Source organism: Chaetodon trifascialis, chromosome 17, assembly GCF_039877785.1.
Source record: "Chaetodon trifascialis isolate fChaTrf1 chromosome 17, fChaTrf1.hap1, whole genome shotgun sequence".
Lineage (NCBI taxonomy): Eukaryota > Metazoa > Chordata > Actinopteri > Chaetodontiformes > Chaetodontidae > Chaetodon > Chaetodon trifascialis.
Window position 1 is genome coordinate 2,993,784 of NC_092072.1, and position 19,689 is coordinate 3,013,472.

The 19,689-nt window shown below is 41.9% G+C and overlaps 1 protein-coding gene across 1 annotated transcript; it reads left to right on the forward strand.

Annotated features, from left to right (window-relative positions):
* Positions 1-7,864: 7,864 nt before the first annotated feature.
* Positions 7,865-14,485, forward strand: LOC139346090 (major histocompatibility complex class I-related gene protein-like). The gene is made up of 6 exons (XM_070984990.1): positions 7,865-8,037; positions 11,681-11,895; positions 12,084-12,353; positions 13,286-13,570; positions 13,670-13,939; positions 14,379-14,485. The coding sequence occupies exons 1-6, from the start codon at positions 7,865-7,867 to the stop codon at positions 14,483-14,485; spliced, it is 1,320 nt and encodes a 439-aa protein (XP_070841091.1).
* The last annotated feature ends 5,204 nt before the right edge of the window (positions 14,486-19,689 follow it).

Sequence of the window (19,689 nt, forward strand, 5' to 3'; positions counted from 1 at the left end):
CAACTCACGTACAGTAGGACACAGCATGTAACAAGTAGTGTATAAAACCCACAGTTTGAGAAAATGCGTGACTGTCTGATCATCTCATTGCAACAATTTGCGAGGGAACGGTGCATATTCAGTGTGAATCCTTCACTGAATGTACTGTGGGGTATATGTTCAGTGAACGGATCACTCACTGAGCCCAATTTGCCGAGTAGACCGGTTAAATAGCATACCATAGGACAGGACACTTAAAACATCATGATTTATAAACGAGTTTTATATTTATAAATGTGTTTGTCAAAGCAACACAGTCACAACACTCTCGTCTCTCGGTCCTGGAAGCTGTGAACTGAACTAAAACCTGAACCGTTCAGCCGTAGATCAATTCAGGAGTAGCAGGCTCCTCCTGCCAAGCACTGAATGATTCGGTGATTCGGTGAACGAATCTTTTGAACAAATCTTTCTAGTGAACTGATTCTAGTGATTCAGTACATCTAAAAGAATTGGCGTGCCCATCACTACTTTGAGGCCGACTGTTTCTCCAACCTCGGTCAATATGAGGCAGGATTAGCCGGGAGGCTTCATTTAAAAGAGGGGTCACTTCCAACTTTGCAGGAAATACCTGCAGACAAGGGACATGTAAGTATATAAAGTAGTAGTCAGTAGTGCTGCTCAGCAGTGTCGTCTGTGTGCTCTGCCCATTCATGTGTAAATGACAAGGAGCGCTGAGATTAACAGCTGCCAGGCAGGAGCCTGCTCTAAGAGCCGCTTCATTCGCAACAGACACATCACTAACCCCCACTCTAGAAACCCCCTCCTCTTTATGTAAACAACCAGGACCTTCGGACTCTCTGCTTTCATATGATACCAGGATTGTGTGGTTTGTGTGACGTGGTGAAATCAGCAGACACGCTACAGTGGACATAAGCTACTTTCGTGTTTTCGTCACATGCCCATATGATTTATTGCTGTATGAATTATGTTTCGTTTGGGTGCAAATGCTTGGTAGAGGCTTTTAGCTGAGTTTCTCCCTGTCATTCTCATATGTTACATGTAAGGATTGGTGCTTCCTAACGTGAGCATTGACCGTCTGAATTGCGCCCATCTCACGCTGCCTCCTATACAGGTGGTGCTTGTATTGATTAGAAAAAGGATAGAAAGACATTTTTTGACTTACCATTCAGAAGAGTCCTGCTGAATTCTCTGAGTCTGAGGTTCTGTCCTCCCCTCCTTCTTCAGGATCCGACTGGGGTTTGAACATGAACAGTTGACCTACTGAAGCAATTGGTCTGTTCATTGCCGCCATGTCCGCTACTTTCACATGGGTAGCGCTGTTAAGGGGCCTTCACATGATAAGAAATTTGCTCTTCGCTCACCGCCAGGTAGGGCGCAGTGGCGCTGAGCGGAGGCGGCGGAGCTCAGGTATATGTCATCAACAAGTGCGAAGCTAACATTAGCATTGTATTTAGCTTAACGGTAGTTTGTAAACGCTGCCTATTCACAAACCTGGAGCCTGTTGCACAAAACTAGTATTAAGGCATCCAGGATAAGTGACTGAGCTGAGTTCAACCAGTCCAAAACATGAGCGTCCAGGCTTACTCGGTTGCACAAAGACCAAGCCAGGATGAGCAGACTCGGATTCAACAAGCCAGGTGAAACCTGTCCTGGATCAGTATGTGCACGTGGCTTCCTCAAATAGACCCCGCCATTGATCACAGATTCACCGATTCACCATGGCAACTAGAGTGGCGTACTTTTCCCTGTCGGAGGCAGAAGTCCTCATGGAGGCTTACGAGGAGGTGAAGGACCAAATTAAAAAGACAGGCAACACCGCCACAGTTATAAAACAACGAGAGGAAGGGTGGCAAAGTATTGCAGACTGCCTGAATGCGGAAGTAGCGCACAAATACCAAATCACTGCTCCGCTGAAACATCACAATTACAAGCCAAACAGCTGATTAACATCTCCGAAAATGTAGTTGTACTCTGATTATGAATCAGTTGAAATTGTAAGTGAAATTGTGTAAATGTAACTCCATCAGACTGTATAACTCCTTGTTATACCATGGTCTGGATGAATACTCGATTCTGATTGGCTGCAGGGTGTCCGTTAAAAAGTGTTGTAGGACATGTATAAAAAAGTTCCGGTCGAATAGCCTGATTGTTCTAAATTAATACGCTGGCTCAAACGCTAGTTGGTAACAGAAACGGTCTTGCTTACCTTACTTACTTACTCGCTTGATACAAAGTGAATGGTAAATAATATTTATAAAAACGATTTAGGATAGTCTTACTTGCTTGATACACATTTAATGATCAGAGTCAATGGTGGATAATATTTCTTGCAATAAAAATGATTTAGGACACTCTCTGTGGACTTTGATTCTTTGAAACAAAATGTCTCATCATCCTCTGGACACACACAGGCGGTAAGAGGTGCACTTGCCCTCTGAAATGATACTTTGTATCACGTAACATAACGTTCAGCAATCATCTCTCTTCCCTCCACTGATTAGGTCTAATGTAACAGCTGCGGCCGACCGAGCTGCAGGTTCTGTGGCCAGAGCCGGTTACCTTGGCAACGCATCACGAGAGATATTAAATAGTCCACTCAGCCGCTTCTTATGGAAAAACTTACGATTTTAATGTAGAAAGCAACATTAACGTATTAATAATTGATTAATATTTATTTCTTTCGTAAGTGACCATGATATAAGCGGAGCTTTGCATTGGACGGTTCACGTCTCCGCGTCGTCCATTCATTTCTGATAATGGACACCTCGTCGGGCATTATCTCAGTGTGCAGACATGTGGGGTGTATTATATACAGACCGTTGGATGTGTATTTATTCTTGTGTTGTACAATATGCTTTGATTCTGTGCTTTCTATCTTTTAGAGTCACTGTGTGACTTCAGTTTGGAAAGGAACTGATGCTTTGATTTATCCTTATTCAATGAAGGAACATCATGTTACTCTTTGATGTGTATTTATATTTATATTGGATGTGTATTTTACATATACTCTATGGGAAACTGTCTATCTGATGATTGCAGCATCAGAAAAAGCACATTCTGCAAGGGACTGAAACAGAGGGAAATGGAGGGGGAGAGAATCTTTTCCTGGAAGCTATTTCCAGCATACAGTTTCAGAAACATGTTTTATGGAAATCATAGACCTATGTAACTTATTGAAAAAGCTTCATAATATGTCACCTTTAAACTAAAGCTGTTAAGACAAAGCCAGGCCGGTCCAGAACAGCACTGATGCTTCTCTGCTTCTCTGGACTTTGACATCATTAAACTCTATCAGCACAAGGTGAAAAATACAACCATGAACTGTAGAATGAGGCAAAAGTTGAATTCCTGCATGTAGCAGCTGATGGAAGTTCATTTTAATAAAGATCACATATTAAAACAACACTCATGTAACAACATGCTTTTATCTCTTTTTAAAGAAAAGGTTTTAAAGAAAAGCTTTTCTACCTGCACATTTTCTCATCAAACTGCTGTCATAAAGAAAAAGACTGAATGATTTTAATCAGAAAAAAAACAAATTGTTTCCAAGAAGGAGAAATCAACTGACTGCCTGCAAGTCTCTTCGGTAAAGCTTGACATACCTGTCAGTGAACACCTGTCACCGTCTAAGTGAGTCCATATGTCTGGTTTCCTCCTTTCAACTGAGCGATATATTTATTTATTTATTTATTTTTCCAATCTTGATTATATAATCTCTCATTTATTTTGAGGTTTCAGCCAGCTAACAAATTGTTTTTTTCTTGTACTGCGCTACAGTATAACACTAGAAAGGCAACTGAGGTGCAAAAATTGAACAATATTGAGGTCAATAATTTGCTTAATGTGTATAAAACTCACCATAAAAGAGGTTACATTAGACCAGTGGTTCTCAACCGTTCTTGGATGAACGTCCCTCAATTCCCACACCTCTTGCTGCCCCCCAATTAACGAGAAAGCAGCTGGAACCCCTGTATATGTTATGATCGGGTAGATCAAAGTATACTTTTTTGTAGGACCCAAGTGGCAGACAAAAGGCACCAAAAGGAAAAGAGCTGTTGAAAACACAACAGTTTACAGAACAAAAACAGTACCAGGATAACCAACAAAATGCAATCTAATAAACAAATGCAAAATCAGCCCCAAAACAAAAAGTCAACTACACTGTGGCGAGTGGGTAGGAACAAAACATGCACTAAACGCTAGAAAATAAACGAGAGTAACAACAGGCAAAAAACATGAGACAATGAAGAAACACAAGCTGCGTTTCCATTACAGTTGTTCGCAAAATAAAAGTGATATTTCTGAAATTTCGACAAAGTTCAAGTGCTACTTGCAGGTGTTTCCATTGAATGGTGTTTTGTGAACTAACCGAAATTCTCGTAAATTCTCGGCCGTCCCGCGAGACTGGAAGATGGCCGAAAGCGTTATGCATCTCGGTACACTGATCTCAGGAGCCGCTACGGCTGTTGCTGTACTTATTATGAACAGAAGGCGGAGGCAACGTATAACTGTTCAAAGGCGAAGCCCTTATGTGTGGCAGCGGCCACGAATAAGGGATTTCTGGGAGAAGATTGTAAATGAGGAATTCACAGACGAACTGTAGATACAACATTTTCGGATGACCCGGGCCACGTTCAATGAGCTTTGCGATGTTCTTGAACCTCTTGTGGCACCAGATGCGACATGTAAATGCGAAAAAAGTGTTTCCATTACACTTTTGCGATACACTTTTATATCGACACGTCTGAAAAACCACCTCATGAGAGCGTAAAAATGTTTTTGCGATATTTGAGATGATTTTCGAAATATAGGTGTTTCCATTACCAGTATTTTATTGCGATATTTAGGTTTTGCGCATTTCTAGGGGTAATGGAAATGCAGCTACAGACACGCTCAACAGCGGCTAGGGAGCAGCAAGATCGAAGATGCAACTAGACAAGGAATGGCTGGAAAGTTTGAGCGAGAGCTCAAAACAATCTGGCAGTGAGACAGAGCTGCTTAAATGCAGAAAGAAATCAGTGGATGTGCATCAGGTGCGCCTTCTGCCCTCTGCACAGCCAGGCCACACCTCCACTGTGGAAAACAGAGGGACAGAAATACAAAACTCCTAACAGAAACACACACAAAACACAATGTCAAAAAGCACAGTTTAACAGTATATTGATATTCATGATTGAAATTGTGTATTTCACTGGCCTATTTGAGATGTACTGTAGGCCTACCCTCTATATTCACAGCCACTGTACCCCTGTCATTTAACACAGTTTGATAATTATTAGAATTCGTCAATCAAATAATAATGCAAATGTATTGTTAAATGTAAAATTAATCAATCTTTTTAATTGGTTGAACATATATTCAGTATCAAATTCCAACATTAATTAGGCTCTAACTTGTTCTAACTTGAGGAACCAATCACAGTTCAAAATAATGTGGGTGTGGGAGAAAAAAAAGAGACCAGAAACTGAAACAGAATATGCGATGTGGGCACTGACAAAGTGAAATCTGATGTGGACATGCTTCCACCTCTTTCCACACTCTGGGCTCTTTGACAGAGCAACTGCACCTTGGTTATTTTCAGAGGTCTTTGCTGGTGCATACTGACACTCGCCGTCCATCCCACTCAGTAACTGTACAAGATGCAGACTTTGTTGTGTCATTGCAGCCAGCGCTAAATACTCTGCGTCACATGCAGATAAAGCTCCTGCTGGCTTCTTCTTAGATTTCCTTGAGATAACAGACCTGTTCTCAGTCAAACTCAAACAGCACCTGTTTTTCTTTGTCTATCATTTTTATGTGCTGCCCAACCAGTTTCACTGTATGCTGCGAGCTCGAGCTCAAGCTCGACCACTTTGATTCAACAGCTTCACCGTCAGTATCAAAATGTGACATCTGTTCGCGTGGAGTTCCCCAGACAGATGTACCATCCTGAATATGCTCAACATTTCTTTCACCATTTAGTGAATCAGGATCATTTACAGGCAAAAGATCAGACTGATCCTGTCGTTTTCAGTTCATCATCATCATCATCATCATCATCATCATCATCATCATCATGTGTCATCAGCTGTCCTAAACTTTTTTCACTCAGGTGGTCATGAAACATTTTGTTCCAGTTTCGTCTGGACCGCTTCAGATTGTGCGGTGACTGAATTTACAGACAAGCTGTTCAGTCTGACCTCAAACCTTTGGGCTGCTGCATGTACACTTCACAGTTAACTGGAGTTAACTGCAGAAAAGCTGGTTCAAGCTGTGAGTCAAAGTCACGCTGAGCTGCAGTGGCATGGATGTCCCATTTACAGTGGGAGAAAAGGCTTCTTAGAGTCTACCACTATGTTTACATGCAGTCAATATTCAGGTTTCTGAAACATTCGGAATAAGCTGTTTACATGTGTGAGCAAAGAGGGTTATTCCTGTAAGAAATAGGAAATGGAGCCGGAGCTGTACCTTCCATATCCATGCTACCCATTACCACCAGATCCCCCTGGACAGTTTGGATGAAGGTGCGCAGTCAGGACTGGTGGGAACGGGTAGTAATGATGGAGTTCACCGACGCCAACTGGCGTGACAATTTCAGTATGTCGTGTTTATCCTTTACTAAACTTTGCCAGGTGATGGAGAGACTGATGCAGCCCTGTGAAATCACCGTTTGCACACCGGTGCCTCTAGGGATGCATGTTGCTATCGTGCTATATAAACTAGCAAGCTGTGCAGAGTACCGTGTAATAGACAATCAGTTCAGAGTGCACAACAGCACCGTGAAGAAAATGGTGTACTTATTCTGCCATGGAATGGTCGATTCCGTTATCAAAACACTGATCAGAGCACCCACTTTGGAGGAGGCATGTGCCACCGCAGGGAGGTTTGAACAGGCCCAATCCATTCCTCAAATCATAGGTATTTATATTTTCTGCTGCTTTATTTATCTTTTGTCTTGATCATTTGAGTGCAGTGTACTGTGAATAGGCTACATGTGTACTGTACTATATGTGTAGGCTACTGTGTACTATACTGTCTATGTAGGCATGTCTTCTTGACCCTGAATCTGAATTAAAACACTTTTTTATTTAGAAGAAGAAGAATTTCCTTTATTCGTCACATTTTACACACAACATGCAGCTGAGGAGGAAACTGTACACGCCATGCATATGTGAAATTCCTTCCCGCTATTTGACCCATCCATGGTCCGTCCTTCCTCCACGGCAGACCAGGAGCGGTGGACTGCCAGTCGACCAGTGCCCAGGGACCAGTTCCTTTTCGTCACCATTGGTCAGGTCAGGTCAGGTCATCTTCTTGCATGTGTGACAATTTTCTGAGGCCCCCCTAGCAGCCCCTGGCAGGCCCTGGCCCCCACTTTGAAAACCACTGCCCTAAAGGACTCCTCCTATAACAAACAAGTGAAGGCATCGTGTTTGTGTGTGTGTGTGTGTGTGTGTGTGTGTGTGTGTGTGAGAGAGAGAGAGAGAGAGAGAGAGAGAGTCCTGTCATAAAGGAGGAAAGCAGTCCATGCAGTTTTACTGCATGTCCCTGTTCAATGTCGCCACCACCACCACTGTCATCGGCCACGGGAGCTGATGAAGGCCCTGACGTGGCAAACATATCAGAAATTTTGCGCATTTGGCAGCGTTGGCTTGATGAGCCACCTTCTTCTTGTGTGTGTGAGCGCGCGCTCTCAGTGAAGTGTATCAGTCTCTACAGCGGCTTCCAGCTGCAGTTCAGTTTCTGTTCAGTCGGACTGAAGAAGGTTTTTATATGATGAGTTTTCTGTATCTGGAATCCCTGATACTCGATTATTAGTAAGGTAAATGAGCAGTTTAGGAGTTTCTCTGTGTCTCTGTTGGTACCGGGCTAAACGGTTAGAGTAATGTGTCTGGCCAACAACGGCTTCCCCTCAGACTGGAGTCTGTCCTGGGTTGTGGACAGTAGCAGCAGCAGCAGGGGCAGCTGGGAGGAGAGCAGGAGCCCCGGGGTGCTACAGCTGGAGCAGCACCCTGAGGATCCCTGCAGACCAGTGGGGGATGGTGGCCTCTGTGACCTGTAGGACCACCCAGGGCTCCCAGATTCAACTCTCAGAGAAAGTGAGGAGAGACCAGTGTTCCCACACTGCTTCAATGAGTGTAAAAAATTCTGGTGGTACAACTGCTATTAGTGAGGCTTGGTAAAATACCTGTAATGTTTAAAGCACGATTAAAGTTTTCTTTTGATGAAGATTCATTTGTTGCATAGATTTAATTTGTACCTTGAAACTGAAGTTTTATGTGATAGAATAAAAAGAAATCCTGTTTTTAGGATTAAAAATAAAAAGCACAACATCGTCGGCATAAAGGCAAAGAACATGACAGTGATCTGAGATTTCCACCTCAGGAATGTTTTAAATGACAGGCCCAACACAGTCTTTACATATAGAAAAAAGAGAAGGACATATTTGTGTCATCAGTGGTGTTCATGCATATAATTAAAGTAATAAGTTCCATCTTAATAATCACAGCAGAACCGTTAAATCCTCAGTTACTGGCTTTGTTTATCTTTAGAAGTATATTTTTTACATTTATTTGACTGAGAGATTAATAAATATTTCTTCTAAAGGTTTAACATTTAAGAAAGAAAAGGCTAAATACATACAGTGCGTGAACACACTGGGTAAACTGGGAATATGTTTGGTGAGTTTGTTGAGAGGTTTTTGTTCAGTGGCTTGATTAGTTTTTTATCACTTTGGAGGAGGAATCAGACTAGATGTTAACTGTCAGTGCATCTGGCTCCTTTAATAACCTAAATTTTACGTATATTCTACCAGTGATGTGTCTTTAGTGTTTAATTTGCATAACCATTACTCCATCTCTCTCCCAAACCAATGATTTTAAAGCCATTCGACATTTGAAAGGCAACTGTTTTGAATATATAATATATGATTTGAATGTTTCAGTAATGATGCCGGACTCCTCAGTGATGATTCCTGCTTAGACCAAGAAAAGAAACACATATCATCATTTATCAGGGTTGGGCTTGTGGCAAGAAATCTTCAAGCCAGTTAAAATGATAAAAGTCTCAAAATATTCATCTTGGGTTTAACTGAGAACAGAATTTTTGAGTTTATTAATTAAAGAAATATACACTGGAGGAAAGGTGTGCCAGCTTTGTTTACATCTTTGGTCTTGAAACTCGCCTGTTGCCACAGTTCAGCAGCGATGCCTCTCTGCTGCCATGGTTACTGAGCACAGAGAGGGAAGTGAAACGTTGAAGGCCAGTTTCATCGGATCTGGACCAACAAAACTAGTAGCTAGGATGGAGTTTAGTTTACCTTGTATAATCTATTCATCTCTGTCTCTCTGCGGTTGGTCGAGTCTTCCCACCCTGACAGTGCTGCCCCCCCAGCGAGGAACTGCAGCAGGAGAAGACCACACATCCCCTTGAAATATATAATTACAGTATCTCTGTTTAATTATACTTTGGCTAATCAATAAAGAATAAACTTCATTCTGTAAATTGTCACTCAACAGCAAACCCAGCGATCCAGACTGATGTGACCTGTTTGCTGCTGAACATCACAGATAATCTTTTAATGCTAAGCACCATCACCCATTTCCACCAGGGTGGTTAAGGACCCAAGTGCTGAGTCACCACAACATGGGTATATCGCTTATACCGACTTTAATCTTAGACTTGGCAGAACCAGATTAGCAGCAACAAGTACACAGGCTCTGGTAACACACAGTGAATCAAACACCAGGCAGTCACAGGCAAGCAAAGATCCAGGGACTGTAAGGCAAGACTCGTGGTCGGGGACAAAAAGCTGAGATGTTTGCGGGGTAACAGGAGAACAGGCATGGTCAGAAACAGACAGGTTGGGCAACGGGATCAAACTCAATCAATCAATCAAACTTTATTTCTATAGCACCTTTCATACATAAAAATGCAGCACAAGGTGCTTGACAAAAAATAAAAACATAACATAGCAATATAAAAGCAACAACCCCTCCCAACACACCCGCACACAACCACACACATACACATACACATACCCACAACAGGAGATCAGTCCACTATTAATTACTGGAGACTCTTGCAATAGAAACAACAACAGCCCGACAAAGAGTGAGTGTAGCAGAGCAGCTTAAATACTGCACTGATTGCTATTAGCCTCAGGTGTGTGATCAGGTGAGCCGGCACCTGATAGGTGTGGCTGAGTGTGGAAAACCACTGATGGCACAGGTGAGCAGACGCGAAGACAATGGCAGTAGGTAAGAGACTGAATATGCTGTGACAATGTGGGGCATTTTAAGAGCTCTTGGGAGCCCTCTGGTGGCTGTAGAGGACCAGATCAGGCACTTCATTCACTTACACATCAAGCTGGCTTTGCATGCACTGAGTCGTGATGTATTGTATATTTAGTTGAGATTATCTGAATGAACCAAACGAACAATGACACCATGCAGTTTATAAAATAATTTAACAGAGAGCCAGTGGCTCAGTAAAAGGTGCCTTCTAACAACTTCAAAGTAGGCTGACTTAAAATAATCCATCCATTATCTATACCGCCTATCCCTTTCGGGGTTGCGGGGGGCTGGAGCCTATCCCAGCTACAATGGGCGAGAGGCGGGGTACACCCTGAACCGGTCGCCAGCCGATTGCAGGGCCACATGCAAAGACAGACAAACATTCACACTCACACTCACGGACAATTTTTTAGAGTCATCAATTAACCTAATGAGCATGTTTTTGGTCTGTGGGAGGAAGCCGGAGTACCCGGAGAGCACCCACGCATGCATGGGAAGAACATGCAAACTTCACACAGAAAGGCCCCGCCTGACCCGGGGATCGAACCGGCAACCTTCTTGCTGTGAGGCACGCGCACTACCTGCTGCGCCACCGTGCAGCCCTGACTTAAAATAATAACAAATATAAATATATTTATATATCACATAGACAGTGGATTTTTTTTAAAAGTGCTAAAAAAGTGTCTGCGTTCACACCATAAACCCTCCATCATCACTGCCTTCAGGCTGAGATTCCTCCAGGAAGTTGGAGGTGGAGTCGACATGAGACACAGATTCAATCTGGGAGAATGAGTGCATGTAAGATGCCAGCACACCTGGAGCACTTCTGGCAGGTGACCAAACTATGTCTCCTCATGTAACCACAGTATAAGCAGGGCGTAGTTGGTATCAGTAAAGTCAGTCCCTGCTGCAGTCAGTAGTGAAAGAAAAGTATTTGCTCAGTATTGTAATGTTCTTTCTGTTATTAGCATCTTACGTAGTGCAAAGTGAATAATCAGAGTCAGAGTTTCCTTTACATGTTTGTTATTTACAGGGAAGTCTGTGAGACTGAAATCAAAAGAGAGAGAATTGGAATAAATGCAAACCACTTTTGTTTATGTGCATCCAGACGATGACCACAGTCACAGCTCGTCTCACAGTGGACAAGTGTAAACTTACTGACCCAGACCTTTAAAATCCACACTTCTGGGATTATTGTTATTCAGAGAATATTTAAAAGTAATGACCGTCAGGAAAACTACTACTGCTGCACACATATTATTGCCTTTCGTAAAGCAAATGTCAATGTGTCAAACGCTGTGTGTTAAATGACCTCTGTCGAACACACAGTGAGGAAAATACACTGTAATAATGTTAATAATAATCGTGGCAGTTGAGTTGAAAGTAAAGACCTTGCTCACCTGCAGGGAGTCTCACACAGGTGAACACGCCTCAAATATTCAGGTGAGAAACAAGCTTCAGATCTCCGGTGACAGACAGCAGAAACAATGCAGCCTCCCTCCGCGAGGAAAAACCTTTGAACAGAAGCTGGAGGAGTTCCGTCTCTTTATCTCTGATCTTGATCAAAAAAAGATGAAAACGCTCGTTTTGTTGCTTCTCTTCTGTCACAGCTCGTCATCAGGTAAGATCACGTTTTAAATCTTTACTTTAATCTCTGCAGTTTGCAGCTCAATGACATTAATTAATTTCACTTTTACTTCATCTTCAAAATACTACGTTTTAACTGAATGACACTGAATGCGGCATATTAATGAGTGTGATGTGTTCACTGTATTCATACTGAATCTCTAAACCTTGTTCATGCTGCAGTGAAACACTCCCTGAAGTTTTTCTTCACCGGATCTTCTGGAATACCAGCCTTGCCACAGTTTGTGGGAATGGCATTGCTCGATGACGTTGTGCTGGGTTATTGTGACACCAAGAAAAAGACAGTCGAAGCAAAGCTGGATTGGACGAAAGAGTTTTTCAAAGACAATCCTGAGCACTTGGAGTGGTACGCTGGACAGTGTTTCGAGATTGAGCCAAACTTCTTCAAAAACACGATTGATCATTTTAAGCAGACACTCAACCAAGATGGAGGTACAGTATGGACTACGTTATATATCATTTTTTACTTTATAAACTCTTCTGCATCTTAGTTGTAAAGTGACCCTCTATGGAACCTTTAACATAATATTTAGGATCCAGCCGGCATGCCAACCATAAATCAGCTGCTGGTCAGACTCTTTAACGGAGGCTGTCGAACAGAAAGCAAACAGTGAGAAGAAAAGGCAGGAATACAAGACAGCCACAGCTTCCTTCATTGATTTATCAGATAATTGGACAGACGGGGCGTAACATCTGCACAGGTGTTGTTTCTAGAATCCTCATGTCTTGTTTTTTTGCTGCGTAATACTTGAGACATTAAATAATTAAGTAAGATTCTGATATTGTATCCAGAAAATTTGAAATTAATTTCATCAGCCTCTCCAGGCTGAACAGAGGATACCTTAATGAAGAGTTTGTATAACACGTAATGTTTGTGATCAAACATGTGGGATCCAAAACCAGCAGCTGCCCTGATCTGATTGGGTTACCACTGATGATGTCAGCATGACATCACAGCAAGTCTGGCTCAATTCAGGAAGAAATCTGAAACCTGTCATACCTGTTTTCAGTGATGTTGCCACAATTTCAGATCTCACCTTGGAGCATGTACTTAATAAAGTTGTTGTTGTAATAAAGCATAGTTTTCCTTTTTTTTTGCCACTTGGCAATGAACTCTGGTGCATGTTCCCAAACGTCCTACCTCCCCTTTTCAATCATACTGGCAAAACTAGATGACACAGGAAGCTTGCGGCTTGTCAGGAGTTCTGCAGCTGCACACTCAGTTTGTATTCCAATAGAAGTTTTACAATAACTGCGTTGAGTGAATTTGAGGATACCTCCCAGTCGTTCTGTTCACAACACAACAATATCTTTAAGATCATTTTTCCCTGGAGATTTCATCTGTACGTCATTATTAATCACAGTCTCTGTTTCTCATGTTTTACAGAGGATAAGTGGCTGTGAGTGGGATGATGAGACTGGAGAGGTTAATGGTTTTAATCAGTATGGTTATGATGGAGAAGACTTTCTACAATTTGACCTGACGACATTGACATGGAGCGCTCTGAACCCACAGGCTGGGACCATCAAACTGAGCTGGGATGCTGATAAATCCAGAATAGAAAGTAACGAGAACTACCTCACTGAGATTTTCCCAGAGTTCCTGAAGACGTATCTGGTCCTTGGCAAGAGCTCTCTGCAGAGAACAGGTAGAATCACATGACCTGATGTAGGTTCATACACACAACAATGCTCATACAGCCTGATGTAGTTCCCTTCTACTACAAACAGATTGCTCCTCTCTGCAGAGCGTCCCTCAGTGTCTCTCCTCCAGAAGACTCCCTCCTCTCCAGTCAGCTGCCACGCTTCAGGTTTCTACCCTGACAGAGCCACACTCATCTGGAGGAAAGATGGAGAGGAGCTTCATGAGGACGTGGAGCTCGGAGAGATCCTCCCCAACCACGACGGAACCTTCCAGACGAGCGCTGACCTGAACGTTTCATCAGTCCCACCTGAAGACTGGAGGAGGTACGACTGTGTGTTTCATCTCTCTGAAGCAGCCATCAGGACCAACTGGGGTGAGACTGGGATCAGTATTTGTTTGTCCATTAAAGCAGACCTGGATTGTATCTACAGAGGTTATGAACAAAAGCTTTTATAATTCCAGTTTGCAGCTCGTGTCTGATTTTCATACCTTTGGCCGTCATTTCTATCCGTTCTGATGACACTGAGCTCATCAAAGTCATTGATAATGTCAGAGGACACAGAGACATCAGTGCAACACACAGACATGTGAGTGGGAAACAAGCCTCTTAGCTCTCTGCAGCACAGCAGATGTCGGTGTTAAAGGAAAGCAGAACGACTGTTCACACTGAAATGCATTCTGTTTCTCACTGACTGTCTTCTTCACACAATCTGCTCCATATTGTGAAATACTAAAGTGGAGTCTATGAGCTGAACACATTCATCTCCGTCCAGAGGTCGAGTCAAAGTGTCAGTGTTGTGTTTTGGTTCCAGTTTCTCCCCCAGAGTTTCCTGTTGTTGCAGTTGTTATAGGACTGCTGCTGCTGATACTCTTCATCACTGGACTCTTCATGTGGAGGAGGAACAATAACGGTGAGTGAAGCCATTTTTCCTCCACTGTTGGATTTCACATGCAGTTTCATGTCCAGGACAACATGTCAAATTGAAGACCGATTTTGATGATTGCGTTCTATTATTATGAATCTAATGTGGTTTTATTTTCTTGTGAATATTAGTAATCAATCAATCATTCATGTTCAGTCATGTCTTTAATATAGAAGTATTGAATATCAGATTCAATTATTTCACAATTATTTTCACTTTTTCTGCTTCTAGTTTCAGACTCTTCACCTCACACGTCATCAATATCATTGGACAGAATTTCATCTCCTCACCAATCACAGTGAGTGTGTCCTTCACTTCACTGGAATAATGCAGCTGATGTTTAGAATCACAAAGAAAGTCCACCCATGATAACTACAGGAAGCAGATGGCACTGGGTTCTATTGTATTACTCACTTACAGTGCTGTGAATAAGTATTTGCCCCCTTCCTGATTTCTTACTATTTTGCATATTTGTCACACCTAAATGTTTCAGATCATCACACAAATTTTAATATTAGGCAAACATAACCCAAGTAAATACAAAATGCAGTTTTTGAATGATGATTTTATTTATTAAGGGAAAAAAGCTATCCAAACCTACATGACCCTATGTGAAAAAGTCATTGCCCTCCTTGTTAAATCATGAGTCAACTATATTAACCACATTTTTTGGAAAGCTGAGTTCAATTTCACTGAGCACACCCAGGCCTGATTACTGCCAGACCTGTTCAATTAAGAAATCACTTAAATAGAAGCTGTCTGAGAAAGTGAAGTAGGATGCGAGATCTCGAACAGAAACACATCATGTCGCGATTTAAAGAAATTCAAGAACAAATGAGAAACAAAGTAAGTTTGGAAAGGGTTACAAAGCCATTTCTAAGCCACTCCAGCGAACCCAGTCAGAGGCGTTATCCACAAATGGAGAAAACTGAGAAAACTGGAAACAGTGGTGAACCTTCCCAAGAGTGGTCGGCCTACCAAAATTACTCCAAGAGCGCAATGACGACTCATCCAGGAGGTCACAAAAGAACCCAGAACATCTAAAGAACTGCAGGCCTCACTTGCCTCTGTTAAGGTCAATTCAATTCAATTCAATTTTATTTGTATAGCGCCAAATCACAACAGAAGTTGTCTCAGGACACTTTCCATATAGAGCTGGTACAGACCAAGCTCTTTTATCTACAAAGAAACCAACAATTCCCCCATGAGCAAGCACTTGGCGACAGTGGCGAGGAAAAACTTCCTTTTAACAGGCAGAAACCTCGAGCAGAACCAGACTCTGGGTGGGCGGCCATCTGCCTCGATGGCCGCCCATCGAGGCAGATGGCCGTGTGTTCATGATACGACAATAAGAAAGAGACTGGGCAAAAATGGCATCCATGGGAGAGTTCCAAGGCGAAAACCACTACAGACCAAAAAGAACACAAAGGCTCATCTCACATTTGCCAAGAAACATCTTGATGATCCCCAAGACTTTTGGAAAAATATCCTGTGAACTGGCGAGACAAAAGTTGAACTGGAAGGTGTGCATCCCGTTACATCTGGCGTAAAAAGAACACAGCATTTGATAAAAAGAACATCGTACCAACAGTCAAACATGGTGGTGTGATGGTCTGGGGCTGCTTTGCTGCTTCAGGACCTGGACAACTTGCTGTGATTGATGGAACCATGAATTCTGCTGTCTAGCAGAAAATCTTGAAGGAGAACGTTCGGCCATCAGTTTGTGTTTATATATATATATAGTTTTGAAGTCAAAGTCCGGACTTAAATCCAATTGAAATGCCGTGGTGTGACCTTAAACGGGCAGTTCATGCCCGAAAATCCTCCAATGTAGCTGAGTTAAAACAATTCTGCAAAAGACTCATTGGCAGTTATTGCAAACGCTTGATTGCAGTTATTGCTGCTGCGGGTGGCACAACCAGTTATTAGGTTCAGGGGGCAATTACTTTTTCACATAGGGTCATGTAGGTTTGGATAGCTTTTTTTCCTTAATAAATTAAATCATTATTTACAAACTGCATTTTCTATTTACTCGGGTTATGTTTGTCTAAAATTTGTGTGATGATCTGATGAAATCTAGAGGGGGCAAATACTTTTTCACAGCACTGTACTTATTATATGATTGTTTGCAAGATGGCGCTGTGTTAGGCGGCCGTCTGTTGCAGTAGCTCCGTCGTTGTCCGTTCTTTTTTTCAACTTTTTCATGCAGTTTTGCAACTTTTTATACTTATTTATATTTTTATAACTAAACACTATTTTCATTAGTTTTATTCTCATCCTTATTCTTCTTTGTTGTATATATTTTATGTTCATGTGTATATTTAACCTGCTGCTGCAACACAGGAAAAGAATTTCCTAAAGGATCAATAAAGTCTAAGTCTACTCCATGCACACGTTTGAAGCCTGTTAGACCAGAAAACAATGTTGGAAGAAGTATTCAGATCTTGTACTCAGTAATAGTACCAAAACATCATTTCACGTCCCAAGTGGAAAACCTTTCCAGGAAAGGAATGAAGTCGATGTAATGTAAAGTGTTGGAAACACAACTGTTGCATCCCTCCTGTTACCTTCATGAACTAAATGATGTTTTTGATTGTTAATTTTGTGATGATTTTGGGTTTGTTTAGATATCCTAAATGTGATGTGAAGGAAAGTCGTTCATATTTCCTGGAAAACGAATGATAAAACAATATGCAGATGGAAAACTGTATTAATTCAGAGCACACTTGCTCTGAATTAATACAGAAACACATAAATAGTGTTTATTAATATAGAATGTTTAATATATTTTCATTTATGTTTTGTGAAGTTGATCAAATGTGTTGCATTTTTAAAACCATTTTATTTGTGTTCCTCCTGTGTCAGACCGTTGTTTGTTATAAAACTTTAGTCAATAAAATGCTTTCAGAAGTTTTAGGATGTTTGTTATCTGGAGCTTTAAAACCTTCACCAGGTTCAGTGCACTGAAGTCAGAGACTCATTGGAGGTGTTTAATGCTAGAAGAGAAGAGCTTTGTGAAAGATGTGTTCAGCCAAATGTTCATTTATGTTTGAATTGAAATGAGCAGTAAAGTTTGTTTTCTGAACGATGGATAGAAAATGTTACTGCTTCATTTGTTAAAGCTCTCAGGAGGAAAAGCCTGTTTTTCCAGTTTGAAACTGGATCTTGGCCCAGTGTTAAAGTCCTCGTCAGCCTCTGGAACACATATGCAGTGTTTTGATAGTGAAGCTGTCGAAGACAAAGCCAGGCCGGTCCAGAACAGCACTGATGCTTCTCTGCTTCTCTGGACTTTGACATTATTAAACTCTGTCAGCACAAAGTGAAAAATTTAACCATGAACTGTAGAATGAGGCAGAAGTTGAATTCCTGCATGTAGCAGCTGATGGAAGATCATTTTAATAAAGATCATACATTAAAACAACACTCATGTAACGACATGCCTTCATCTCTTTTCAGTTTGAAAGAAAAGCTTTTCTACCTGCACATTTCCTCATCAAACTCAGTTTTATTCAGTCGATCTCATGCTGAGCCTGAAGGATGTCGTCATAAAGACAAAGACTGAATGATTTTAATCTTAAAAAACAAATTGTTTCCAAGAGCAAGAAATCAACAGACTGCCTGAAAGTCTGTTCAGTCAAGCTCGAAACACCTGTCATGAACACCTGTTGCCCTCTAAGTGAGTCCATATGTCCGGTTGTCCTCCTGAAGCGCAACTGCACCTTGGTTATTTTCAGAGGTCTTTGCTGGTGCATACTGACACTCGCCGTCCATCCCACTCAGTAATTGTACAAGATGCAGACTTTGTTGCGTCATTGCAGCCAGCGCCAAATACTCTGCGTCACATGCAGATAAAGCTCCCGCTGGCTTCTTCTCAGATTTCCTTGAGATAACAGACCTCTTTTCAGTCAAACTCAAACAGCACCTGTTTTGTTTTGTCTATCATTTTTATGTGCTGCCCAACCAGTTTCGCTGTATGCTGCGAGCTCGAGCTCAAGCTCGACCACTTTGATTCAACAGCTTCACCGTCAGTATCAAAATGTGGCATCTGTTCACGCGGAGTTCCCCAGACAGATGTACCATCCTGAATATGCTCAACATTTCTTTCACCATTTAGTGAATCAGGATCATTTACAGACAAAAGATCAGAATGATCCTGTCGTTTTCAGTTTGTTTCATCATCATCATCATGACTTTTAGTCAGGACTACAGAAAGAATGGGATGTCCAATGAGCTCATACAGATGTGATGGTCAGGTGTCCAGTGACTTCTGGATACAAGTGGCCACAGACTCGCCGAGGCGTAGCCATCGCCCGACGACCTGGACAACACAGATGGACAAACGTGGCTTCTAATTCAGCCCTAATGGCAGATATAACCTGTACATCAGTAAAGCATTTGCTTTGTGTTAGATTGTCACAGCAACTTTATGAAATGAAGGCAAAGAATGAAAACAAATGAGGGCACTTTGGGGAAGGATAGTTAACTAAAGAAGTTTATATATAAATGATCCAAAACACATTTTTGACCATAACTCAGGAATTCATATGTTGGTTAGGAAACAATTTCCTGCCCATCTCCACCTCAGACAGACTCGTCCTCTCTGGAGGCTCTTTTTGGACTCACTCATGTTACTCACCTGTTGCCAGTCCCATTCTAAAACCATGAACATTACTGTGGAGTCAGGCCCCCATTTGTGGCACCACTCCAGCGTGTCTTTATGGACGTCGCTTTGTGCTCAGGGGAACAGTCATGATGGAACAAACTGTTGACACAAAGTTGGAACTAAGCAGCTCAGACCCTGAAGAACAGCCCCAGACCCTCAATCCACCTCCACCAAACTTTACAGCAGCCACGATGAATTCTGGAAGTGTTCACCTCCAAAAACTGACTTGCGGCAACGGTGGTATCCTTTGACAGAGCCACGCTTACAGTCACTGAGCTCTTTACGGTCCAGTCTAGGTTCTAAATGTTTGTCTGTGGAGATTTCATGGCTTTTCCTCCCGACAGCTTTAACAAATGAAGCAGTGACATTTTCTATCCATTGTTCAGAAAACAAACTTTATTGCTCATTTCAATTCAAACATAAATGAACATTTGGCTGAACGCATCTTTCACAAAGCTCTTCTCTTCTAGCATTAAACACCTCCAACGAGTCTCTGACTTCAGTGCACTGTCTAAACCTGGTGAAGGTTTTAAAGCT

Bases quoted from the DNA above. Each gene is read 5' to 3' on its own strand.
- LOC139346090 (XM_070984990.1), top strand. From the start codon at position 7,865: ATGTGTCTGGCCAACAACGGCTTCCCCTCAGACTGGAGTCTGTCCTGG. The intron at 8,038-11,680 runs GTAGGACCACCC...GCTCACCTGCAG, and splicing joins GATGGTGGCCTCTGTGACCT to GGAGTCTCACACAGGTGAAC. The intron at 11,896-12,083 runs GTAAGATCACGT...TTCATGCTGCAG, and splicing joins CTGTCACAGCTCGTCATCAG to TGAAACACTCCCTGAAGTTT.